At 43.4% G+C, this 27112-nt stretch overlaps 1 protein-coding gene across 1 annotated transcript in view; it reads left to right on the top strand.

Moving 5' to 3' along the window:
- The first annotated feature begins 6928 nt into the window (after nt 1-6928).
- The window catches only part of EXT-LIKE (hydroxyproline-rich glycoprotein family protein), a 72719-nt gene continuing 52535 nt past the window's right edge, over nt 6929-27112 (top strand). The window contains exon 1 of the mRNA XM_086491106.1: nt 6929-7194. Within this exon, the coding sequence (XP_086347232.1) occupies nt 7098-7194 (97 nt within the window). The 5' untranslated portion in view covers nt 6929-7097. The remainder of the gene's footprint in view (nt 7195-27112) is intronic.

Here is a 27112-nt window from a genome sequence, read left to right as displayed (position 1 = left end):
ATGTCTGATTTTTTTTCTGAAACTTCTTTGATCTTCTCCACACTTTCCATCAGCCACGGTCCAATTGATTCTCTATTGAGCAACTGAGGACTATTGCTATCCTTGGTGGAAGGGATGTTACGAGATTGGGCATCCTTCTATTGTATGTGGTTGACTATTGGGATAGCTGGCATGTGATGGGTTAATTATTGTGCTATCTTTCTATTTTTACTAATAATGAGTTGATGTTGTGTAGATTTGAACTCTGGGAGTTGAGGAGAAGGCGCCAAAAATAAATTATTTTCTCAACCATTTTCATTTACATAGGGTTATAGTTTATTTTTCCAATAAGCCAATATGGCTTCCTTGTAAATAATTAGTGAGAACTCTCACCCTATAGAGGGTCATGCAATAAGTGATAGCCACCACTCAAAGACTAAAGTGGAACTAAGTGTAAAGGGATCTCCAATTTTTGGCACCAATAAGCAATAACAAAAATTAAATACCAAACTCCACAAGAGGTGACGTGGAGTTTAGGGCTACAATCTTTAAGACATTCATGTGCAAGATTCTTCTCTCTTCACTCTTATGCTATGATGTGTATTCTCAAATCATGTCTAGATCTTCTTCTCTTAGAATTTTTCACTATCGAATCTATTCTATGTATGTGTGTGTGTGTGTGTGTGTGTATGGTGTCCTAGTTTAGGTGTTGAGAGCCACTTTTCAAATTTTGGACCACCTCTCTCTTGGTATGTACTTGATTGGGCAAGGCTTCAAGGCTTCACGGAGGAAGAGGGACTTGATGCATGAAAATCACAAAAAAATCTATGTATATATTTCGTACATAGCTATGGTTTCGACACATTTGGATCTCGAAAATAAGGAGAGGTAGAAACAAACCCTATGAAAACAAAAAATTCATTGGATACTGATTCTACCTAATGGTCACTACCTGACGGTCACTACAAGTGAAGAATAAGAGTCAATAGTAAAAGGGAGGAGAATCTTATGCATTATGGAGTCGGAGTTAACAAAATATTATCAAATTCAATCATAATTCACTTGTGGACACAAGGCTTGCACATGAAGTCAAGAGGGGACCACCTGGAAGACTTTTGGAAGGAAAAAGACGGACACATATTTTTGTGGAATGTTTCTCTATTTTTTTATTCTGAATTTTAAACTTTTTCAACAGAAAAGTTGTAGGCGTTGAGGTGATCTTTGTGCCCCTATTCTTTTTATAATTTTGAAGCTACGGTTTAGGAGATATGGCCGAAATGGTGGAGCCTATTATTCCACACGGAAAGAAGTCATGGTTATCCAACTACACACATAATTTCTTATAGGTTTCTCTCCATTATTGTTTGATTTTCTCTTAGTTTATCAAGATTCTCTCAAATATTATAAGGAAGCTCTTGGACTCAAGCTATGGAAGGAGGCATGGAGACAAAGCTCGCCATGACGAAGGCAGTTATGAGAAAATTGTTCAATAAGCAGGGCACACGGAGCTCTCATTTTGGGAAAATACCTCTAACGGAGGTTACTTTGTAATAACTCCTCTTGCTCATAATCTCTTCCCTAATCACTCTCTTGGTCTATAAAAGGAGGCCTTCTCTTTTGTAAACACACACACACAATCAAGCTCTAGCACTCACACTCTCATATGTATATCCTTATGTATGCATCTCTACGCACACATAGTTCTAATATGGAATAGTATTGGGTATGGTACGTTGTTTTGGTTTCTTAATGTCCAAGAGGTTAGAGTTACCATGCACCCATGAGTTTGTGAGATGTTGATTATGTACAATTCCTTTCGTGTTTGTATGGTGTCTATGAAGCCTATATTAATGAATCTCTAATGATCTCTTCCGCTCCCTCTCTCTCCTTCTCTCACATCTTCCTTGTGCTATGTGTCAACCCCCCTACCATGCGTCCTAGCCGCATTCCAAGCTAGGTGGTGCCCCTATTGTGTACATCCCATGATGAGTCTATTGTGCATAGTCTTAGTGTAGAGGCCACCGGGTTTGTTTTGCGCTTCTGCCACTCATTTGGTGCCCTCACTAAGGAGGGCTTTACAAAGACCTTCAATCAAAAAAGAGTAGCAATGCATGCCATCAATCATGGATGAGTGGCTACATGAGTTTTCAAACAAGAAGACTAAAGAAGACGAGACTGTAGAAGCACTCAAGGCCTTCATCGGAGTGCTACTGCCAGGTTGTAGCGTCACCGATATCCAAGAGGTAAGCTCCCCATATCGCATTGTTCGGAGGGAGGGTGCCTACAAAATGTCATCACTGCTCTCAACGAAAGCATTTTGTCAATGAGTGCCCATAGAGGAGGTGAAGAAAGAATGGTGAGTTTGACTTTTAAGAACTGCATTAGCACTCTCACATTGGTCAGATTTTGTGTAGCACCAAGTGTTTTCTCTCCAACGATCAAAGAAGATTCGTCAACTACAACCATAAAGTCCAAGCCACAAAGACTAAAGTATTTGGTGGAAGCAAGTGGGCCTACCCTCTCTCTAGGCCTAGAGAGTTCGAGTGAAGTACGACCACCCAAGCGAGTTCTAAGCCTAGAGAGTTCGAGTGAAGTACGACCACCCAAACGTCGCCATCGCATGAAAAATTGAAAGCCGATTGAGATAGACTCTTCTCGCCCAGTCTATTTTGAACCCAGTATGGAGGATTATGTGGGCTTCAACAAGAGGTAGAGGTTTGTGGTGAAGGTGTTACCTCGTCAACACTTAAGGTATAAAACTCTAGTGGTCAAAGCCGTACCCTACACCCAACATGGATAATCACAATAGGCCATAAGTTTTTCCTTTTTGCTTCTTGCAACACATGCATGTAAACCTATACATTGATAGGAAGATATTCTACCAACAAAAGATTGTTTTTCTGCTCGGACCAAAGATGCCTAACGAAATCCTTAGATCCCCATGTCCCATCATCTTGCCCATTCTTGATTACTACCATTCTTTTGATGTAAGCATCTTTATTCTATTCTAGCCTTGTACTCTTCTTAGCGCCTGCTCAAGTTTTCCACCCATGTATAACCTTTATAATCACCAAGTCATTAAAAAAAAAACTAAAAAAAAAGAGTCTGTGATTTTTTGCTCATTGATTTACTACCATGGCAAGTATCTCTTTTCCCACGTTTAGTGGCAAGAAGGGAGAAGACATCACCACCGACTTTTTGGATAACTTTGACATTGCTTATGTGAATTTCAACAAGGATGACAATGCCTTAGGGCTATGAATCTTTCCTTTACTAATGAAACTAGAGGCCAAGTCTTCGTACAATGCTTTGCCCCAAGCTACCAAGGATGCATGGGACTCACTACGTGCTACATTTGTGAAGAGGTTTGGTGGAGGCACAACCTCAGAAAAGTTATGGCAACTGCTGACAGAGTTAAAGAAGGGAGGTCTGCTAGAGTATACCACTTATGAATCCAAGTTTGTGGATTTGTGGGAGCGATGGGTTGCCTCACTGGAGAAAAATGAAGGAGTGCCTAACTTCCTGAAGAAGGACCGTTTCATTGCTGGCCTGTGGTCGTCGCTTAAAGAGAAGGTGAAGGGGAGATTCCCTACAACATATGAGTTGGCAGTGGAAGTAGCCCGCCTTAAAGACAAGAAGGTGCACATGCAAGCAAGAGTCAATGAGTTAGAGGAATCAAGCTCAGTTCAACTAACCCTCTTAACTGCCACAACCGCTCAGAGGACCCAACCAGAAGAGACATCAAAAGAGCAGCAAGACCTATTGAACCACATCCACTACTTAGTTGGAGAATCTATTTGTGCATTTGGTGCAACAAGGACATACACACAACCACAATCAAGATCAAGTAAGAGGACAACGAAGGCAAAACCAAGAATACCACTGCTACAATTGTGGAGAAGACGACCATGGAATGTATTACTGCCCACACCCAAGGAGACAAAATTTCAACAAAGAAGCAAGACAAAACCAACTCTCACCACCAAGAGCAAGACCACCACCACCAAGGCCACCACAACAAGCACCACCCGTGAAAATATTACAACGACTTGTGCAACCACAACCACCACCACATACCCTCATTCCACCTTTACCACCACTACTAGCTGGCAACCAGGTAGTGAGTGTCATCAGTCTTGACAAGATGAAAGTGGAGAATCACAACAAGGGAGTAGAGGAGGGTAAGACCAATGCTGAAGAGGTAGACACCATGGGAGTTAAAAACACTTTACATGAGGAAGCTTCACAACGGGAAGAAAAGATGAAGGCCAAGGGAGAGTCGATCAAGAGGAAGTCTAAGCTACGAAAAAAATTTGGCATTTCAGATTTCACAATTGGTGAGTCTGCAAAATATTGTGATCTTGTGACTGATGTTTCTATGCAGGACTCAAAGGTCCCTAAGGGGGAGAGCTACCCAAGTATCCCAGAGAGACCATGGCTCATGGCCGTGAGAGAAAAGCAATATTTAGACACATGAATTCTCAAGATGCAAGGTAGAAAGGGCAAGGAGAGCCCATATAACACGAAGGCTGGTACTAAGCAACAAGAGATGGACCTAGAGACCACTACATATGAGCTCTCTAACAATTCTACTAAAACATCAAAGGAGGAGGAATCTACCACGACGAATGATAGTGACAACCTCTTGAAATCATGGGTCTCATTCTCACTGATCACAACAAGGTGGATCCACTAGATATACAGTTGCAAGAAGGAAGCATGAAGTCTTTGGAACTACCCCAATTAGAGGAAGCTATTGGAAAGCAAACTGGGATGGTTGTTACCAAGGAATGGGATTGTGAATTTGACCCTAAGGAGATTCTTAAACAAGTGGACGTAGTGGTAACTTATTGGAGATCTAGGTTTGGCAACCTAGATGTAGAGATTGTGTTTGATCATACTGTGTTAGATGCATTTAAGAAAATATTTAAAGAACCCTTAGCACAAGGAGTGTTCATAAGAGTCACAGAGAATGAGTCCCAGCATGAGAAAGATTGGAGTACGGTCTTGCATGCATATAGTCGAGATGAAGTGTTTTTCAACCAGTGGATTGCAGTCTATCTTTTGTATATGCTATGCACCTTGTTACAGCATGTATCAAGCTTTTATTTGAGCTACAAGGTTGGTGGCTTATTACCAATGTCAAGAAAGGCAATGTACCTTTTTGACAACACCCATAGTGACTCTTTTGCTCGCTTCAGTAATAGTGGTAAGTTAGGTTCTGAAGAAAAATGGGACTTGCCACATCAACAAGGAAGCCGTAGATGGAGGACTCTTGGTACAATCTTGGGGATCATGATTCTAAGTAATGTCTTGGAAGGAGCTAAAGTACTCAATTATCCTTTCACTTATGGTGGCTACAAATCCTATCCTTTTGGACATGAAGCAAGAAGTCTTATTGTTAGGACATTGCAGGTGACAATCCTATTCTTTACATGGGATCCTAGAAGATATTGGCACAAAATTTTGGAAGCCGTATGCTTCTCATTTACTCAAAGTCAGTTTGAGTTGTTGATCATTGATGCTATAGCCATGAAGCCTTGTCTATTGCTTTTCTTGAAAATAGGTAAATACCTCTGAGATCTCACTAATGGCCAAATGCAATGGCTAGTTCAAAAGGCAACTAGATATTGGCTCTTCTACTACTCAATCAAATCAATTATGGAATGATTTATGTATTATGGAGTTGGAGTCAACAAAATATTATCAAAGTCAATCATAATTCACTTGTGGACACAGGTTTGCACATGAAGTCAAGAGGGGACCACCTGGAAGACTTTTGGAAGGAAAAAGACGACACATATTTTTGTGGGATTTTTCTCTATTTTTTTCATTCCAAATTTTAAAACTTTTTCAAGAGAAAAATTGTAGGCATTGAGATGATCTTTGTGCCCCTGTCTTTTTAATAAATTTTGGAGCTACGATTTGGGTGATATGGCCGAAATGGTGGAGCCTATTATTCCACACGGGAAGAAGTCATGGTTATCCAACTACACACACATAATTTCCTATAGGTTTCTCTCCATTATTGCTTGATTTTATCTTATTTTATCAAGATTCTCTCAAATATTATGAGGAAGCTCTTGGACTCCAGCTATGGAAGGAGGCATGGAGACAAAGCACAAGCCTCCCACTTCCATTATCGAACCACAAAAGAAGGGATGCCTTTGGAGGTAGTACAACTAGACAAACCACATAGGAAACACACAGACACACGATTAGGTTCCACTCAGGCTCCAACTGGACAAAAGATAGCTCCAAGGTAGGGTTCACATAGATGCTAGGTCACGTGACACAAACCCATACCAATCAATCCTCTTCTTGGGCTTTAAAAAAATATATCTACTCAAGATGACCAACCTTCGATAAAAAAGAAAGAGCTTCACTTATAAGAAGATATCTCCACTTAGAAGAAAAAATTCCTCCCCTCAAACAATGTAACCATGGTAGGGACCAAGCTCACCTCCACTAAAAGAAAGACATGATAACTTTGTCTTCTACCTCTTGTTTTGCTGCTACATTTTCTACTTACTTGGACTTGTTGGTGCTATTGCTACTGCTATTGTTGCCTTTGTCTTTTGAATAACATCTTGAAGGAAGATATTTGCTCTCTCCACAATGGATGCAATGCTTGAGGATGTAGCAATATTTGTCAGCATGCTTTGATCTCCCAATTGCTTGACATGGGTTTAAGATACATGAGATGATGGTGGTATTAAGGTTTCTATTGGGCTCTTCTTGTAAATATTCTTTTCATTTCTTATATAGTGACTAGATGATCAAATGAAAGTGGAAGAGTACTCAAAAGCGCAACTACTTTTGTCATCCTTTGGAACTTCACGAGCTCTACAACTCTGCAACCTTAAAAAACGAGCTCTCGCACTTGCCACAAAAACTTTGAGTGTTCGACCAAGTGATCTCAACTAACGACAAACCACGACCTCCAAAAAGTGGCCGTTTCTCATTGTACACGCATTCTAATCTCTCTGGCCGACATGCGTATTCTCTTGGGATCTTCTAACGTGACATTTTGCATCATATGAATCAACCCTCTCTCTCTCGATTGCCATCCCATACTGTACAGGCGAGCGCATACGTGATTGCGAGGATCCTTGAACATGAGCAGCGATGTGGAGCCTGCAAAGAAGGTATTGTTGCCCTACCTTCAACGCGCAGATGAGTTGCAGAAGCACGAGCCCCTTGTTGCCTACTACTGTAAGCATTTCTCTCGCCCTTCCTTCTTGCATATTTTTCTTGAGATCAGGGCAAGGAAAAGTTCAACTCAGCGCTTTAATTCTCATTTTTGCTCAATTTTCTACAGCAGATGTTTTTGATCTCTCTCACACAATTTCCTACCCTCCTATTGGAAGAGGGTGGATGATACTGGCTTGTCTGGCCAGCCTTCGTGCTCGTCCATAAGCGGAGCTTTACATACAAGTAGATGAAGAACGCTATCACACTCGTGAAATTCTGTCTCTCACTGATGTTTTCGAATTGCAAAGGACATACTCTTGTTTTAGCAAGAGATACTTTGAAGAACACTATCACAATCGTGAAATTCTATCTCTCACCGATGTTTTCGATTTGCAAAGGACATACTCTTGTTTTAGCAAGAGATACTTTGATATGTTCATCATGTAGCATGTGGTGCTTTAGAGGCTTGTATGGGATGCACACTCTCAAAGACCTTTCTCACATATAATGGAAGGACATTCACATATTGTGTACATGTAACTGCCGGGATGTTACTTGTTGATTAGATGCTTGCTTTTGATGGCATTTCCTTTTGCTATCTTGTGGTACACAAATGAAGTTTTTGAGTGGTTTGGCAGCTGCCAAAACTGCATAAAACTTGCTATTAGTAAATGTAGTTAGAAGGCAATTTTTCTATAAGGGAAGGGGATTTTCTCAACAAAATGAGCGCCAAGCCAAAACCGGGGATAATCACCTCGTACAGGTTGCAAAGAAACTCGGATGTGCTGATTGAATGATGCTAGAAGTGAAATCACAGAATCTGCACTTTGGAGAACACTTGCAATTGGTCTCGTTCTAGGAATCAACCATGGCTTGTGTGACGACCAATGATGAAGTACTAGATCCAGCAGATAATGCACCAATAGAAGAGGTAGGAGTTGCCGATCTAGAAGTAGTAAGAGGAACAGAAGGACAATTGTCATTGGATTTGCCCATAAGCGAGTCCCACAAGTTCGCCATAAGAATAATCATGAGCCACTCTTCAGATCAATTCGGCAAGTAGAACCCTGAAGTCTGTCGAGTATATCATCAATCCTTTGAATGGGGAAATGTGTTCTTGTTCATTATTTCTTTATTTTGGGCTCGGCTAACTTTGTATGGTGGTAGCTTCGGTGGTAGGTTCAGTGGTGTACTACCGGGAATCAATCATGTGATCTTCAAGACGTGAAGGAGGCAACTCGCCTGGTACGCCTTCAGAGAGACAATCAGCCTAAGCTTGCAAAAAAATCTTGTCGTTCCTTTTCGAGGTCAAACATAATGGACCTTTGTTCATCATTCAGTTTTTTCAAGAAGATCGAATAAATAAAAAATTGGATTTCATCAAGAGGGACGGACTCGCCTTTCAGTTTTCCATCAAGTACAATCTCTTTGCCCTTCTCATTCTTCTAGATGGCTTTCCCTGCCTTGAAATTGACCACGACACTGTTCTTGGGGAACCAAGGGATTCTTCGAAGGACGTCACACCCTTCCAAAGGCATGATGAAGAAAGTCCTTGTGGCCTAAATACCCTTGATAATGCAAACGTAGTTTGCTAGTGACAGGTGTAATGGCAACATCCCGTCCGGGTTCCACGAGAATAACCTTGGCCTGTGGCCCCTTTTCCTTGGGCGTAATTCCAAATTGAGCCGCCAATTCATTGAAGTTGGCCTTGGCTTCTCCATCAAGGAAATTAAGGGTTTCCTGGTCTCGCACTTTGCCCCATAGCGTGCAGAGTTCGGTATTTTTGTTCATCTGATCAAGGTCGGCGGTCCCCACAAAATCTGGTACCAGTCTTGCTTTCATCTTTCCTTTTCTTCCGCGCTTGGCTGCTGCACCATAACTCTCTCTGCTTATCTTCGGGTGGTCCTTTGGTTCATCTTCTTTTCAAGAGTTCTGTCCAGCTCTTTTTACGGGTACAGGTTCCGCTTTTTTGCACTTGTCTGTCCTTTCAGCTTTCCTCCTTTCCTGAGAGGAGCATCAACGTCCTCATGCCATCTCGAGTAAATCTCATCAATCGAGTAATTCTTTAGGTGTTTCGCAAATCTCGGGTCTCTGGAGTACTTGATCAATCTTTTCACAGATGTGCCAACCTGTAGTTGACGCTTGTACTTCGCTGTGGCAAACTTCTCCGCCGAAAAATTTGCCCAAATCTTCATTCTTTTGTTCACTATTGCGTTGGATTTCAACTTTTTTTTTCTGCCTACTCACCGAGAAGTGTTATCTCCGTCAGATTCTCCGCGAGAACCCATGTGTAATCTGGAGTTCTCTATGGCTTATGCCCTGTAAGACAGAGCGATGAAGACAAAGTGCACGCGATGTACGAAGGGTGGGAGTGGCTAATAAGTCCGGTGTCGGGCCACGAAAATTCATTCACAAAAATAAGTTTGGTGTCGGGGCACGAAAATTCTTTCACAAAAACCTATGTGTGCTGCAAAAAGGATCGGATTCTCCGTGGAAGAAGAATTTTTCTGTGCTCTGATACCACTGTAACAGGCTTGGACACTCCAAGCGAGAAATCAATAGCAACACACGAACGGAAACTTCATTATTACTGAACTTTAAGAGAGAGAGAGAGAGAGAGAGAGAGAGAGAGAGAGAGAGAGAGAGAGAGAGAGAGAGAGAGAGAGAGAGAGAGAGTGACTTGACACGGCCTGGCGTAGTTCCGTGCCCAGAGGTATTGGCCCCTAAGTCTGGCGTCCCTTTCGGTATTTCTTTTTCATTAATCATTGCAAAGTACAACTCCCGAGGGACCTCTGCTCTCAGGCTCTACGTCCAGACGTCTTGCAGAGTGAGGCTCCAAGGGCTCGAATAAATTTATAAGGGATGCCAAAAGCAGAGCCCCAAAAGCAGTTAAACTCAAGAGCAACTTGTTCCAAAAGCATCCGGTCCCAAAAACTGCCAAAAAGCAACCAACGCAAATCATGGAATTCTGTACAGCTTGCCACGTGGCATGTCAGCGTAAAACACGGAGGTCCGTACAGCTTCCACGTCAGCATGTCAAGGCAAACTTCGGAAATCCGTATTGCTGTGCTGTCAGCAGTGCCACGTCATCATTTTGTGACATGGTTCATCAAAGAATTCCGACGATCTAGATTGAGATGCTAGTGGACAGGGGAGGCCAACAAGTCACAGGGCACAAGAAAAGAACAGAGAGGTAAGCTAGGTTCACCTGATAACTTGGTCAAGGGTATTTTTGGTCCTTGATGCAAAGTAGATGGAAGAGGAGAACATTGCAGATTCTCTTCAGAGAGAGCTGTACCTTGAAGTTTTTGGATTATTAGTAGTGTCTATGCCAAAGTTACTGATGAAATCAGCAGGTTGAATGTGGTGCGGTGCGGATTGCACAAGAGGGAAGCCACTCCACTCCTTTGTCACAAATTGCCTAGATTGAATAAATTCTGTCACAAGATGAGCACCACGTGCCAATAGAAAAGAACAGACTGAATAGACTTTTAGCACTTCAATAACAAGTGAAACTGAAAGAGAGAGAGAGCACACGCGACACGGAGTGGTGGAATTCCACCCCAGAGAGTATTGGCCCCAAACCTTGGCGCCCCTTTCGGTATTTCTTTATATTTCAACAATTGAGTACAAGCCGGTACTCCATCCGCTGCACCTTCTCCCAGAAGAGTGTCGGAGAATGAGCCCTAGCCTCATATTTAAAGGCCCTTGGCCATAAAAAGCAGTCAAACTCAAAAGCAACCGGTCCAAAAGCAGGTGCTCAAAAGCTGCCAACGCAAATTACGAAAATCCGTGCAGTGCAACGTCAGTACATGTCAGCGCAAATCACGGAAATCCATATAGTCAGCCACGTCAGCAGTCAACATGAAACACGGGATTTCGTATAGTCTGCCACGGCAGTAGTTAACGTGAAACGGGGTATTCCGTATAGTCTGCCACGTCAGCAAGCCAGTGTGAAATTCTGGCTGTCCGTACAGCTTCCATGTCATCAGTTTCTATTGCTTCTGCTTCTTAGGGTTTAGGCCCCTTGGCCAGTGGCTCCGTTCTTCAGCGACTTGACATGTCAACGATTTGTGACATCCCCCCTTCTTGAAGAAAGTAATCGTCTGCGATTACAGCATATCTGCAAAACAACTCAAGTTAGCTCAAAAATTTCCGAGGGTGATTCTGAGGGACAATCACTTCGCTTTTTTTTTGTTAAGGAGTTGGCTTCTCCTTTCGACTCTTTTGTTAAGGAGTTGGCTTCTCCTTTCGTCCAGATCGGAACTCTTGATATTCTGGCGTAGTAAAATTAGCCATCACACCCTGATCGAACTGATCTTCTGCGGGTGTCTTGATGCACTAAAATTACATACCCAGGCAATCTCATCCAATTAGGAATATTTAGTGGTTGGCACATCACAATGCAACACAAATGCTCACATATGTATCTTACAAGACATAGAAACATAAAGTTACTGATGAACACTCCCCGCACAAATAACCATCAAGGTCTGGGCCATGAGCTGTCCAACGACTCCCTCATCACTCCTCCCGTAAATAACCTAAAAAGGTCCGTGCCATGAGATATAGAGGCCTTTTACAACCAAAACGCCCCCCAGACCGCAGCCTGCGTTGTTTGGAGGTGCTCAGAGTAACCATTGCTCAGACTTCTTAATACTCCCCCCTCAAATAACCATCTAGGTCTAGGCCATGAGTAACAACAACAATACTCCCCCCGTAAATAACCTAAAGGGTCCGGGCCATGAGTAAAAACAACACTTTTCAAACATTTCAATACTCCCCCCGCAAATAACCACAAGGGTCGGGGCCATGAGTATGAACAAGCATTCTCAAACATCATTTTTGAGTACTCCACTTGGAAGTAAAATGACCAATCATTGAAACCAGTATTAAAAACAGAGTCAAACAATTCAAATCGGCACCAAGACAGGTTTAAAAGAGATACCATCCATTTCAAACAAATTCCAAACAAGATCACCAAATAAGTTCTCAAATAGAATTCAAACTTAAAAAGCAATCTCGACATCAGTCGAGCTCGAAAAAGTAGACTGACTTTCCATCCTGAAACCTGCACCAAAAATCAGGGTTCCAAGAATTTTGCTTCTGCTTCTCAGGTGCTAACGTGGCACTGTACGAATTTTCGTAATTTGCGATGGTAGTCCCAAGACCTGGCAATCACACCGGACCTCCAAGATTTTTAGCTCAAAAAGAGACACCTACTGAGAGATACCAAGAAATTTCAAGTTATAATCTTCTAGGGTTTCCATGGCAAGCATTTCGGGATACCCCACTGCGCCAGAAGTTGCACTCCGAAGGAAGATGTCAGAAGCCATATAACTTCGGGCAAAAATTTTCTTGAAAGCTTGCCAAGTCCTTGGAGTGTGCAGCTTGGTAGCTATAGACATCAACATCTGCATGGCACTGCTTTTGAGAAAAATAGTGACTCGAAACAAATCTTGGATCCTTCTCTTGCAAGTGATCTTTTTGGCTTATGTCCTGTAAGAGATGAGCGGTAAAGACGGGAGCGCGCCCGATGCGCGATGAAAGAAGGGTGGCGGTGGCTGATAAGTCCGGGATCGAACCCGAAGATACTTCAAATAAAATTCCAATAGTCTCTGGTTTGCTTTGTGTCCTCCTTTGTAGGACCGATATGCTTTCAGAATAGCACATGCCTGATGCTTTGACAAGTGAAACTGAAAGAGAGAGCACAAGCGACACGGAGTGACGGAATTCCACCCCAGAGAGTATTGGCCCAAAACCTTGGCGCCCCTTTCGGTATTTCTTTATATTTCAACAACTAAGTACAAGCCTGTACTCCATCCTCTGCACCTGTCCCAGAAGAGTGCCAGAGAATGAGCCCTAGCTTCATATTTAAAGGCTCTTGGCCATAAAAAACGGTTACATGAAAAGCAATCAAACTCAAAAGCAACTGGTCCAAAAGCAGGTGCTCAAAAGCTGCTAATGCAAATTACGAAAATTCGTACAGTGCCACGTTAGCACCTGTCAATGCAAATCACAAAAATCCGTACAATCTGCCACGTCAGCAGTCAGCGTGAAACGTGGGATTCCGTACAGTTTGCCATGTCAGCAGTTAGCGTGAAACGCGAGATTCTGTACAGTTTGCCACGTCAGCAAGCCAATACGAAATCCGGGCTGTCTGTACAGCTGCCATGTCATCAGTTTTTGATGCTTCTGCTTCTTAGGGTTTAGGCCCCTTGGCCGGTGGCTCCGTTCTTCAATGAATTGACACGTCAGCTATTTGTGACAAATTCACTAATTTCTCTCTGAGATTTTAGGGATACTGATGGGCCGATAGTATTTCGTGGAATGACTTTATGAAAATATATACATTGAATTGGAAATTTCCTTGATTGAACTGAAGACGTGCTCTTTCATGTGTGTATTGTTAGAGACATGTAGAGAAATATGGAATGTCTGCAGCATTTTGTTGGACGAATGATTTGCACTTAGTGCATCTAGACATCTATTATAGATCAACGAGATCGGGATGTGATGACTAAGTGAATGAGAACTGATGTGGGGCCTAGGGCCTTTAAATATGAGGCCATGGGCTCATTCTCTGGCATGCTTCTTGGAGAAGGTGCAGAGTCTTGAGTACCGGCTTGTACTGTGTTGATGCAATATAAAGAAATACCGAAAGGGGTGCCAAGGTTTGGGGCCAATACTCTCTGGGGTGGAATTTCACCACTCCGTGTCGCATGTTCTCTCTCTCTCTCTCTCTCTCTCTCTCTCTCTCTCTCTCTCTCTCTCTCTCAGTTCAGTTGTTATTGAAGTGCTAAAAGTATGTTCAGTCTGTTCTTTTTTATTGGCACGTGGTGCCCGTCTTGTGACAGTCACAAAGTGATGACGTGGCATGTCCAACTGTCACGTGCACATGGCTTTGTGTGCCACGTGGACATGCTTCATTGAGTTTGAGAGCCAATTTCCTATCCCTAGATTGGAGTGTCTAGAATCCTAGGAGGATTAGTACCGGCAATTTTGTGAGCCTATTTGTAGGATTTGCATGTTTGAACAAGTCCATTAGATTAGGTTTTCCAGTTTTGGAACCCTCTTGTATAACTAGATTGTACAAGCGTTTTGACAAATGTTGTTACACTTTGGTGGACATCTGACATGACGACTGTGTAAGTCTAGGTAAGAGGAACTCGTCGGTCCAACCTGTCCGTCAAATGGGTCACAGAATAGTGAGTTATGGTCAGAAACTCATATGTGAGCACATTTGCATATTTTCCCGACTTGCTCAATTTTCTCGAGCAACAAATGTCTCGAGGTTGTGACAACCACTAACTTTATTTGTTGGTTTTTTTCCCTTGATTTTTATTTAAATTTGGGGACTCCCTTTTTGAAATCGCAAATGCCTAGACATTGCATGGCTAGTGTGAAACAGCCGTTGGTCGAGAGTTTAACTTGCAGGAGACAAGGCCAGGCAGTTGTAACAGACTTGACACCCCAAGTCGGGAATCTGGCACGACACACGAGAGAATCACTTAAAAACACTTCACAAACTTTATCACAATTCAATAGAGTTGACACGGCTCGGCGTAGTTCCGCACCCAGAGGTATTGACCCCAAAGTCTGGCGCCCCTTTTGGTATTTATTTTTATATTAATGCTTGAGCAAAGTACAAAGTCCAAGGGTCCTTTCTGCTCAGTGCTCTCTGGCAAAACTGAGAGAGGGAGTGCCCCCGAGTACATATTTATAATCCCATGGCCTTCTCAAAAGCATCTTGTCCGGAAAGTTGGCGCTCCCAAAAGCTGCAACGCTAATCGCGGAAATGCGTACACTGTGCCACGTCAGCAGTCAACGCGTTTTGCGGCGTCCGTACAGTCAGCTACGTCAGCCAGCCACACGATATTGGGTTATTTTAGTATCTGTAGTGTCCCTTGGGCCCTATCAAAAAGGGATCCATAAGTTGGAACAACTTTTAAAATCAGAAACTCAGTACGTTGAACTTTGTGTTGATGCGTATGCTCATGTGTGTGCGTGTGTTGTGTGTTGTGTTGGGGAGCATATGTTACTACCTAGTTCTATACCCACTATTGGGCACTGACGACGTTAGTGGGGATGTCGTGGTATTTAGTCAATACTATGTATGATGGAGCTGATGGTTATATTGTCTTGTGGGTGACTACCATGGGTCTATACCTTGCACTTTCCTTCAAGGGTGAATCTGGGCTTATCCTGGATTCATCTAGGTATATTATCTTCTGTTAGGTGCTAGGGGGTGTCCGGGTGGTCATGCCATGTCATCGCTTTGTGACATATCCCCCTCTTGAAAGAATTGTAATCGTCCTCGATTACACCTGCAAAATCAGACACAAGCCACAAACTAGTTCAGTAGACGTTGACTATAAGTACCGACGCACTTGACGATACAAATCAAGCACTTGCACAAAGACGACAGTTATTGAACATCCACATCACACAAATCAAATCACATAAAATCTATCGAGATCTAGGACCATGATCTCTCGGCAACGTGTTTAGCAATCGCATCTAGATCCACATTAGACCTCATTGATGTCGGATTGACTAATTCTTATTGCTATCATATCCATAGAATCTCAAGAGCGAAATGCTGCAGTCATTTCGTCTTTCAAACCTGCACTCAAACCATAGCAACTATAATACGCATACTTTATTTAGATTACGGGACATCCCCTATTCAAACGTACAGTATGTCTCATAACGTTTTCTATTCTAGCATTTTTTTGCTCAAAACGTACTCTATTCTAATATCTTTTGCTAGTTGATCAAGTGTGTTTTAGAGCTTCATGGTGCTTGTTTATGTATGCTATGATTAAACATTGAAGAGTCATTGAGGAGGTGCATGACCCGCTTCATTTGTCCTTGTTAAAGCATCATATTTAAAAAAGTTGACGTATTTTATTTTTTATTCTAAAAAATGTCTAACACGCGTATTGTACACCGTGTATTAAACGTCCCATCCCGTACCGTGGCTGCTATGACTCAAACACAATCACATGTGAGAGCACACATAAATTAGATTCAATTTCGGGAAATTGGAATTCCCATTTCAAAGTACTTCATACATAAAGTCTTAAAGCAAAATACTGTCAGCACATCAGTATCCCTGAAATCCAAAGGAAAATCAATGACTTCATTCCATCTGGGTAATCTGTGACAAAGGAGCGGAGTAACTCCCCTCGTGTCCGCCTGTACCAGATTCAACCCTAGTGATCTGCGGGATCTCTCGGAATAGTCGAAGCTAGACCGAAAGCCTCAAGGTAAAGTTCCAATATGTGAGGAGTATCTGCTAGGTCCTTTTCCTCCATCCACTTTGCATCCAATGCCAGATAGTTCTTGAATTTCACTAAGAACCGCCGTATCACTTTACCTCTCACTTTCCTTTCCTTGTGGGCCAGAATCTGTTCAGGAACAAGTATCTCCTCCCTCTCTTCTACTTCAGGTTGCTTCTCAGGCTCCCTGTCGACTGTCACCTCACCCTTGAAAGGTTTCAAGAAACTCACATGAAAAGCATTATGAATCTTCCAAGTATCTAGCAACTTCAGTCTGAAGGATCATCATTTATCTTTTCTTGAATCTCGAAAGGGCCATAATATCGCATAATCCCTTTCTTTTTCTTGAGGGGTTCCTTCTCAAATCGTAAGAGCACCCAATCATCTTTTTTCAATTGCAAGTCGCGTCAATGTTTATCAGCTGCCTTCTTATGCCGTGCTTGAGACTTCTCAAGAGCCTCGCGAACCTTGGCAAAAGCAGTGTCCAAATCTCTCGTGTACTAATCCGCTTCAAAAATCTTGGCTTTGGTGCTTGGAAATGGAGGAACCTTCTTAGCACCCTCGATTACTTCAAATGGCGCCTTGCCCGTCAATGAATGAACTGTGTTGTTGTAGGCAAATTCCACCAAGGGCAAGTACTTTTCCCGTTGAGTCTTTTGATCCAACATGTAAGACTTCAATAAATCCAAAACCTGAATTTGCTATTTTAGATTGCCCGTCTGTCTGTGGGTGGAATGAGGACGAGAACTGCAACCACATGTCAATGTTCTCCTAGATTGCTCTCCAAAACAAATTGGTGAATCATGGGTCCTTGTTCGAGACTATGGACTCATGCATGCCACGTAACCGAAAAATTTGTGAGATGAATAGTCTCGCCAAATGGTTAGGCTTAACTGTCTTCTTTATCAAAATGCAGTGGGCCTGCTTGCTAAATCTGTCAATGACTATCCAAATGCCATCATGCCTACTTTGGGTCTTGGAAAGATAAAAAATGAAATCTATAGCAATGCTTTTCCAAGGGCGGGAGGGTATGGGTAAAGGCTATAGAAGTCCTGGTGCCTCATGCCTGTCAAACTTGACCTTTTGGCATACTAAACAACTGCGAACAAACTTGTCCTCATCCTTTTTGAGCCTCGGCCAATAAAAGTAACGCTCAACACCCTTCAAGGTGGTATCTATGCCACGGTGGCCCGAAAAAGGTGGAGTGCCACTCTGTCAAAATCTTTTCCCTCAAAGGCTACGTAACACACAACATTGTTTTCTGCATCAAATAGCCGTCCTGTAAGGTCTGCAACTGCCTCCCTTCCTACTCTGTATCAGGTGAAAGATGTCTGCAAAGTCGCGATCTGTGGTGTACTGATCTACCATATCCTCGAAGCTTCGATAACGTGTCGTAGAAATAGCCAGAACCAAGGGATTTCGAGACAATGCATCTGCCACTAAGGTCTTTTGGCCCTGAACATGGACTATCTGGAAGTGGAACTGCGACAAGATGTTAGGCCACCGCATTTGCTTTTCCGAGAGCTGCTTTTGCGACAAGAAACAACTTAAACTTTGATCATCTGTGAAGACGGTAAAGTCAGCTCCGAGTTGGTAGTGTCGCCATTGCGTAAGAGCATGGATAACTGCCAACTCTTTATCGTAAATCTATGCAACCAATTCAAGATGTGAAAACATCCTGCTCTCGTAAGCACTTACATGGCCTTCTTGCATCAAAATTGCTCCCAGATTGCGACCACAAGCATCACAGTAAACTTCGAATGGTTTTTGCAAGTTTGGCAAGGCCAACAGTGGTCCAATAGTCAACTCTTCTTTGAGAGTCCGAAAGGCTACAATTTCTGTCGGTCTCCTAGTGAAAGAAACCCCTCTCTGAGTGAGTATATGCAAAGGAGAAGCTATCTCTGCAAATTTTCGAATGAACCGTCGATAATATGAACACAAGGCTCAAGCCCAAAAAGCTTCGAACTTCATGAACATTCTTTAAATCAGGCCAATCACGAATAGTCCCTTCACAATTTGGTACCAGTCTTGCTGTCGTCTTTCCTTTTCTTCCACGTTCTTCGGGTGTGCTCCAGAATTCTCTGGCCTATCTTCTGATTGTCCATTGGGTGCCTTTTTGGGGTACTGTGCAGAAATATGTCCTTTGTTCCCCACAATCAAAGCACTTCCCTGTTTTGAGGTACTCGGATATCTGTTCCTCTGTCAGTCGGGGACGTGTATCTTTCTTTTTTTGAAACTTCCCTCTTCTTCTCTTATCATTTGTCGAATTTTGTTCGGTCCTCGATGTCAAAAGTTGATCAGTTGGATAAGTCAGATTACCCAAATGCATATCAAACCCTTGCTTAGCATGTCCCATCAGTTGTTGTATGGACTCGGACTTCTGTAGTAAGCAATAATCTCGTATCTCTTTGGGAAGTCCACAACAAAATCGCTCGATTTGCTTCTTAAAAGTGATTGTTTTAAAAGAAGAGGCAATAAGAAAAGCATCCCAAAATCTCTCACAATAAATATCCAAAGTATCTCCGTTGGTCATTCGAGGATGATTCCAAGCGATAATCACATCACATTCGTACTCCTGAGTGAGCCAAGAGGAAATAAATAGTCGCTTGAACTTTAGCCACTTTGTCGGTGATTCTTTTCGTAACAGAAGAGTGGACCACCATGTTCGTGCATTTTCTTTCAAATAGGATGCTGCCCTCCTGATCTTGGAGTGCTTTGAATAGCGCCCTCCAAAAAAAGCTATGTCATTGTTGAATAAAAGCGAGGGCCTTGTGAGCATCTCAAAACCTGAAAAGGTATCAAATTTTAGTGCTTGTTCACCCTCCTTGAATTCTTTGGTCTTCTTGTCCTTATCCTCGAGAAATTCGTGTTGATTGGCTGTATAAAAGTGCTTCCTCTTAGAATAAAACATCTGGTCATCAGAGTCCGAATTCTCAGAAGAGGATGAATCCTCCTCAGAATTGTCAGAAGATTTCCGAGATCTTCGGTGGGATGTGCTCTTCTTGGCCTTCTTCTTGTTCTTACTGTGTCTCTGAGTCTTTCTTCGTTTCCTGCTCTTTCGGTCCTCCTTATTGTAACAGAGGAGCTATTTGAACTGGCTGAAGAGGATGAGGATGAACTGGAAAACCCTCAAATGTACGCGCTTCTTTGGATTTCGTGCATTTGCAAAAGAAGACTGACGACCTAAATAATGAGGGTAGTCTGCTCCTCAGGTGCGTCTCTTTGAATGCTTCTTGGTCCTCAATATTTGGTTGACTCGTCGTTCTACCACATCATCAAGTTCATCTTCAGTGTACACACGCGGGGTAGGTGGTTTCTTCAATGCTGATTTTAAAGGTGAGTTCATGGTTGTACGCCACCGAGTATGCATTTCGTCGATTGGATCTTGGTCAAAAATTTTGCATACTGGGGATCCTTCGAATACTGGAGCATTTGCTTAGCACAAGCATCAACTTGCTGTTGACGGTGCATCTCCCTTCGTTCATACTGTGTGGGCCGTGGTGGCTCGTATTCTTCTGAATTGTCAGGTGCCGGTCATTGTCCATTTGAATTTTGTGTGCTCTCACCGGCCCCTAAATTGTCGGGTGGATTGCTCTGTCTTTGCGGGATTCATCGACTGAATCCATGTGTGTTGCGACCAAAGGGATAGGATTCTCCGTAGGAGGAAAATTGATTGTACTCTGAAACCACTGTAAAAGACTTGGACAACCCAAGTCGGGAATCTGGCGTGACACACGAGAGAATCACTTGAAAACACTTCACAAACTTTATCACAATTCAATAGAGTCGACACGGCCCGACGTAGTTTTGTGCCGAGAGGTATTGGCCCCAATGTCTAGCGCCCCTTTCGGTATATATTTTTATTTTAATGCTTGAGCAAAGTACAAAGTCTGAGGGTCCTCTCTACTCAGTGCTCTTTGGAAATATTGAGAGAGGGAGTGCCCCTGAGTATATCTATAGGCCCATGGCCTTTTCAAAAGCAATTACAAGAAAAGCTTCAACTCAAAAGCATCTTGTCCCAAAAGCTGCAACGCAAATCGTGGGAATCCCTACACTGTGCCACGTTAGCAGTCAACGCGTTTTGCGGTGTCCGTACAACCTATCATGTCAGCCAGCCACGCGATTTTGGGTTATTTTAGTAACTCTAGTGTCCCCTGGGCCCTATTGGAAAGGGATCCATAAGTTGGAACAACTTATAAAATCGTTTTATCTTCTGTTAGGTGCTAGGGGGTGTCTGGGTGGTCATGCCATGTCATCACTTTGTGACAGCAGCCACGCGATGGTTGGGCCAATCGGCATTGGAATTTGACTAGTAAAGAAGTGGCTAGGCTCAGTTAAAAGTCATTTAGGCCCCTCGGCAAGACTCTATAGTTGGTGGGTACTAGGAATTAAACCAAGAGGAGCAAACTGGACACATGGCAGTAGGAGAGCAACGTGCAAGTCAACTCTCATTTCCAGAAATCTCATCCCAAGAGGGGTTGCCCAATTTTGAGAAGGGCTGGTTTTAACTTTTTACTCAGTGTGTGCGCTACAGTGTGTGTGAGTAGTGGGTGCAGGTGATTAGAGCTTTAATGGAAAGCTTACCTTCTTTCTTGTCTCATGCAGTGCGACGGATTAGCTAATTGCTAATCTCCCACAGGTACGCACGGTTCTATCGTGAAGAATTGCGAAAATGGAGATTTTTCTTGCGTGAAAACTCATCCAAACCAAAGGGGAACTGTCCCATTGTGTGTGGGAGCTTTTGAGACACGCGTAGACGTGTTTGCTCCACTCAAAATGATGCAAAATAGGGAATTACGGCCTGCTGTGTTTATTTGCAGGTTTAGGGTTTCACACCTAAACTGCAAGGTAGCACGAGGGGAGCCTACGAGCTTTTGTTGGTGAACCTCTTGCAGAACTAGTCACAGAAGAATCCCCTGAGGTAGAAAAAACTGAAGAAATACTTCTTCCAAAACAAATTATACACCATCAGGAGCGCCAACTAAAGTCTGGAAGGACTTATTGTAAGTACTTAGTAAAGTTCAGGGATTAGTTCCCGCTAGATGCTTAGTGGATGACAAAATCAGAATTGAAAGATTTTCAAGACATCCTGTATCATGAAGCCCTATAGTTGAGGACAACTGTTTAGAGTTCATGAATTATTCCCCTCTAGATGCTTCGTGGATGATAGAATACTCCTTCCAAAACAAATTATACACCATCTTGAGCGCCAACTAAAGTATAGAAGGACTCATTGTAAATACTTAGTAAAGTTCAGGAATTATTCCCCTCTAGATCCTTAGTGGATGATGTCACGAGGCTGTGGCAACCACTAACCTTAGTTGTTGGTTTCTTTCCCTTGATTTTTATTTAATTTTTGGGACCCTCTTTTTGAAGTCACAAATGGCGGGACATTGTGTGGCCAGTGTGAAACGGACGACGGCCAAGAGTTTCACCCGTAGTCAAGAAGGGCAAGCCTCCATGAGATGGTCGGGCCAGTCGGCACTAGAATCCGAGTTGTAAAAGGGTGTCTAGGCTCGGTTCAAAGTCATTTAGGCCCCTCGCTACACTTATAAGTCTGTGAGTACTAGGAAATTAACTCAAAAGAGGCAAAGTGGATTCATTAGTGAACTACTGAGTGTATGAGTAGTGGGTGCAGGTGATCACAACTTTAATGGAAAGCTGGCCTTCTCCCTTGTCTTATGTAGCACGATGATTCCGCTCCCGCGCATCTCTCACCCCCTTTGAATACAAAAACATGATGCCCCGCTCGAGGGCTTTTCATTTGTATGTACAATCGTGTGGGTTCATGCGTGATTGCCGAGGCAAGAGCTTCTTGCACAGGTACTAGATTAGCTAGTGGCTAATCCCCCGCAGGTACATGTGAATTTGGAGAGATTTCACGCGAGAAATTTCGTTCGATTCAAAGGGCAAGTAGCCCTACAGGTGTGGGAGCTCGAGGGCTTACAGATGTGACCGGCACGCGAAACGGAGCCTGAAACAGTGAGTTACAGCCTGCTGTGTATTTTTGCAGGTTTAGGGTTTTGGCCCTAATTGATCTCTAATACCCCCAGGAGCTTTGGGGAAGCATTGAAATCAATGTACAGGCGATCTGGTGCATTTTTGGGGCAGAAAACAGAGAATTCAGTGTGCTGCAGATTCTTGCCAGGTTTGGGAAAGCGTCCGCATATGCCGGGAAAGTCGCCTTTGGCATGGGGATTTTGTCTGTGAAGCCTCCTACTTTGGTTATGCTGCCGAAATGGGGCTAGAGTAGGCCATTTTCAGCCCGGTAAAAGTGTGACAACTCGTAGGAACTTGCAGGTTTTTCTCCCAAGGTTTATAATAATAAAGAATTACCGAAAGGGGTGCTAGTCTTTGGGGCCTACAAGGTGTCACCGTCTGCTTGGTAGCACTCTAGCTGCCAAGCTGTGCTTTGTTTGAAGTGTTAACTCCAGTTACAGGTTCTTTTGCGAAGTTTCTCGGTGTCGTAAAATTTAAGTAAAGTTATCAAGTTAAGAATCGGGTGAGAGCTAAAGTCTACCGCCCTACAGGCCGGTTTTATGATTCCGTTGCCGGGACAAAATCACTTTTTCCTCAAGAAGTGAGCCTTGGTTGGTTTGCAGCGAAGACAGAGAGTACAGGAACTTGGAACTACACTATGATTGACAGGACAAACGACGCCAAGGAAGAGGGTTCCTCTTCACAGGACAGACAGGCTATTCCTCCAGTGTTAGAGGTTGGCGAGAGTTCATGGCCACCCCTGTCTGTACCTTTTGTTGATTTGAATGCTCCACAAGGTCAAGGGTTTATGAATGGGCAACTAGACGAGGATGCATTCAAGACACAGTTGATTGCTACTGTGAATGTGTTCTCTCGGTTGGTGTAGAATCCTAGGTTTATGGAATATTTGCAAGCGCCGCGAATGCCACAACAGACAAGGCAACCGTCTCATGCAATAGAGCCTGTTGAGGCTCAAGCCTAGGTCCCTTGTGCGTCCTAGCAGGGCGGGGAGCACTCACATGTTGCGGAGTCACGTGGGGCTCCAGGATAAGTTCCTTTTGTCTACAAACAGGTGGTTACGATGCCTATTCCACAGGCTTTGCCAGTTCAGCCCACCACCTTTCAGAGTCCGCATGTTGCATTGAATGGCAAGGAAAGGTTGTTTCCGAAGCTCAGAATGCGTTATTATGGGCCTTTTCAAGTGCTTGAGAAGATCAGTGATGTTGCGTATAGGTTGAAATTGCTGGACACTTGGAAGATTCATAATGCGTTTCATGTGAGTCTTCTAAGACTCTTTGTGGTTGATGTGCCAGAAGATATGCCAGATGAAGATTAGCCAGAAGTTGAGGAACTTGATGAGATCTTGGTACCCGAGCAGATTTTGGCACATAAGGAGAAAAGTTAAGGGACAGGTTGCAAGACGGTATTTGGTGAAGTTCAAGAACTATCCACCTATGGATGCAAAGTGGATGGAAGAGTGAACTTTTGGAGTCACCAAATGTATTGCAGCTTTATGTTGAGGCCTTTGGGTTACAACCTACGTATGCCCCAACTCAACGTGCTCATAGGAGGGGTAATGATGGAGCTAGCACATCAAATGTACATACGGATTCAGTGCAATAGAAGTGGACACTACTCTACAGATGCTAAAGATATTATCCTCACTTCTATCGTAGATGAAATGACAAAAGTATGAAGGTCTCATTAAGTCATTTGTATCTATGTTTCATGACCTTTCCTGCGGGGATCCATGTGATGATAAAAGGGTGCTAATCACACTAAATCTTCTATGGCATGTATATCTGGCATGCAATCGAGGACGGTTGCGATTTCAAGACGGGGGTATGCCATGAGGCTGTGGCAACCACTAAGCTTAGTTGTTGGTTTCGAGGAGGCTGATTTGACTCATAAGTGAACTAGTGTGTGTGAGTAGTGGCTGCAGGTGATCACAACTTTAATGGAAAGCTTGCCTTCTCCCTTGTCTTATGTAGCGCGATGATGCCTCTCTCGTGCATCTCTCCCCCCCTTTGAATACAGAAACGTGATGCCCTGCTCAAGGGCTTTTCATTTGTATGTACAATTGTGTGGGTTCATGAACGATTGCCGAGCAAGAGCCTCTTGCACAAGTACTGGATTAGCTAGTGGCTAATCCCCGGCAAGTACAGGTGAATTCGGCAGATTTCACGCGGGAAATCTCGTCTGATTCAAAGGGCAAGTGGCTCTACAAGTGCGGGAGCTCGAGGGCTTGCTACTGATGTGACCGGCACGCAAAATGGAGCCCGAAACAGTGAACTACAGCCTGCTGTGTATTTTTGCAAGTTTAGGGTTTTGGCCGTAATTGATCCACCCCCAAGAGCTTTGGAGAAGCGTTCAAGATCACTGTATAGGTGATCTGGTGCATTTTCGGGGCAAAAAACAGAGAATTCAGTGTGCTGTAGATTCTCGCCAGGTTTGGCAAAGTGTCCGTATGCGTCGGGAAAGTCACCTTTGGCATGGGATTTTGTCCGTGAAAGCCTCCTACTGTGGTTATGCTACCGAAATCAGGCTAGAGTAGGCTATTTTCAGCCCCGTAAAAGCGGGACAGCTCATAGGAACTTGCAGGTTTTTCTCCCAAGGTTTATAATGATAAAGAAACACCGAAACGGGCGCCAGCCTTTGGGACCTACAAGGTGTTGCTGTCTGCTTGTTAGCACTCTAGTTGCCAAGCCGTGCTTTGTTTGAAGTGTTCATTCCAATTACAGGTTCTTTTGCGAAGTTTCTTGGTGTCGTAAAATTCAAGTAAAGAATCGGGTGAAATCTAAAGTTTACCGCCCTACGGGCTCGTTTTAGATGACATATGATCAAAATTGAAAGATTTTCAAGACATCTTGTGTGTATATCATGAAGCCCTACAGTTGAGGACAAATGTTTAGAAGCCAAAGGGATGTAATATTTTTAGCTAAGGCTACATGTAAATGAAAATGATTTTGTGCACATAGAACATATTTATGAATTTATTGGTACCAATTAATAATTTAAATGAACGGGTAAATTTTCTGGTGCAATGTGTAATCTGGAAATTTATCCGTGTCCGGATAGTATGATAAGTAGAACAGTAGCCGGACGCAGTGTAGAACAAATCAGAACAAGCACATGAATAAGATGGTGCCTCAGTTCGCTCACAAGAATCACGATTTATTATTTTTATGGTGGCTGCCCAAGAAAGTGATGAAGGAGAAATAGCGGTTCTTGGCTACAGGTATGACAAGTTTCTGCCAATAGGCTCATGAACACATGCATTGTTATGCATCAGAGTAGACTCTAGAACAGGAAACTGTGCAAACTATTCCGGTTCATGTGTTTGTAAAAGTTCGGATTTAATAGAAAATCTTCTCAAGGGGGGGGACCTGTCCTTAGTGCTGTGTTCTTTTTTACATTGTTTTCTCTGTATTATTTTGTGCGGAATCCTACGTGGAATAGTTGAATTAACTCTAAAGTATTTAAGTGCAAGCTTCCGTTTCTTTGACATGAGAGGTGAGTGAATGGTTGCGTGCCATCCTGAATGAATCTTGCCAAGTGGATGGTTCTTCGAAAATTTTGCATATTACGGGTCCTTGGCGTATTTGAGCATCTGATTGACATAGATGTCAACCTGAAGCTGGTGTTGCGCTTCCATCTTTTCAATGTCGTTTGGCGGAAGAGGGCCGTACTCTTCTCCCGAGGTCTCGGAAGAAGTCCGATTCCCGCTAGATCCTCCATTGGTTTCCTCACTCAGGCGAGTAGGGATAACTGTTTTCTTCCTGCCAGATTCACTGCCGGAATCCGTGTGTGTTGTGGGAAAAGGGATCGAATCCTTCATAGAAAAACAATCGTCTGAGCTCTGATACCACTGTAATAGACTTGGACACTCCAAGCCGAAAGATCTACAACAACACATGTGAGAGAAACTGGAAACATCTGAAAATAGAGAGAGAGAGAGAGAGAGAGAGAGAGAGAGAGAGAGAGAGAGAGAGAGAGAGAGAGAGAGAGAGAGAGAGCGGCACGGCGGAGTTCCGCGCCCAGATGCACTTGCCCAAAGGCTGGCGTCCCTTCTCGGTATTTCTTTATTATTATGCTTGCGAAGTACAATGTCCGGGGTCCTCTCTCTGGCGATGCTCCCAAGCTAATCTCCCAAGAGATGAGGCCCTGGCACAATTATAAAGGCCCCTGGCGTAGTCAAAAGCAGTTACATGAAAAGCGTTGAGTCCCAAAAGCACTGGGTTCTCAAAAGCTGGTGCCACTTGGGCCGATTGTAAAGCGCGGACGTTCGAACGCTGCGCACTTCAGTCGTAAAACACGGAAGTCCGTATGTTGCCACGTTAGCATTGCTCTAGGCAATTTGGGGGTCCTTGCTTTATTTAACAGGTTTTTAGGCCCCTCGACAGGGGTTCATAAGTTGGTAAAACTTATGGGTTAGATTTTTAAACCTAACCCCTTCCAAGACACTCGGATAAGTTCTGTAAGCTGGTCAAAACTTCTTTTGCTTCTTCCCGAGAGGTTCGAGCTGTGTCCTTTAGGCCATGCCATGTCATCAATTTGTGACACCCCTTGGCGGCCTTGCACCGCAATGTGCAAGGTCTACTCTTGATGAGTGAAAGTGAGGATCTATGGGGAGGCCGGACAAGCCCTTCTTTTCTTGGTGACCTGCCACTCTTCAA

The sequence above is a fragment of the Adiantum capillus-veneris genome, chromosome 19 (genome assembly GCF_014529385.1).
Source record: "Adiantum capillus-veneris isolate H3 chromosome 19, ASM1452938v2, whole genome shotgun sequence".
NCBI classification, from domain to species: Eukaryota; Viridiplantae; Streptophyta; class Polypodiopsida; order Polypodiales; family Pteridaceae; genus Adiantum; species Adiantum capillus-veneris.
Note: the sequence above shows the minus strand (reverse complement) of the source record. Positions and strands in the feature narration are given on the sequence as shown.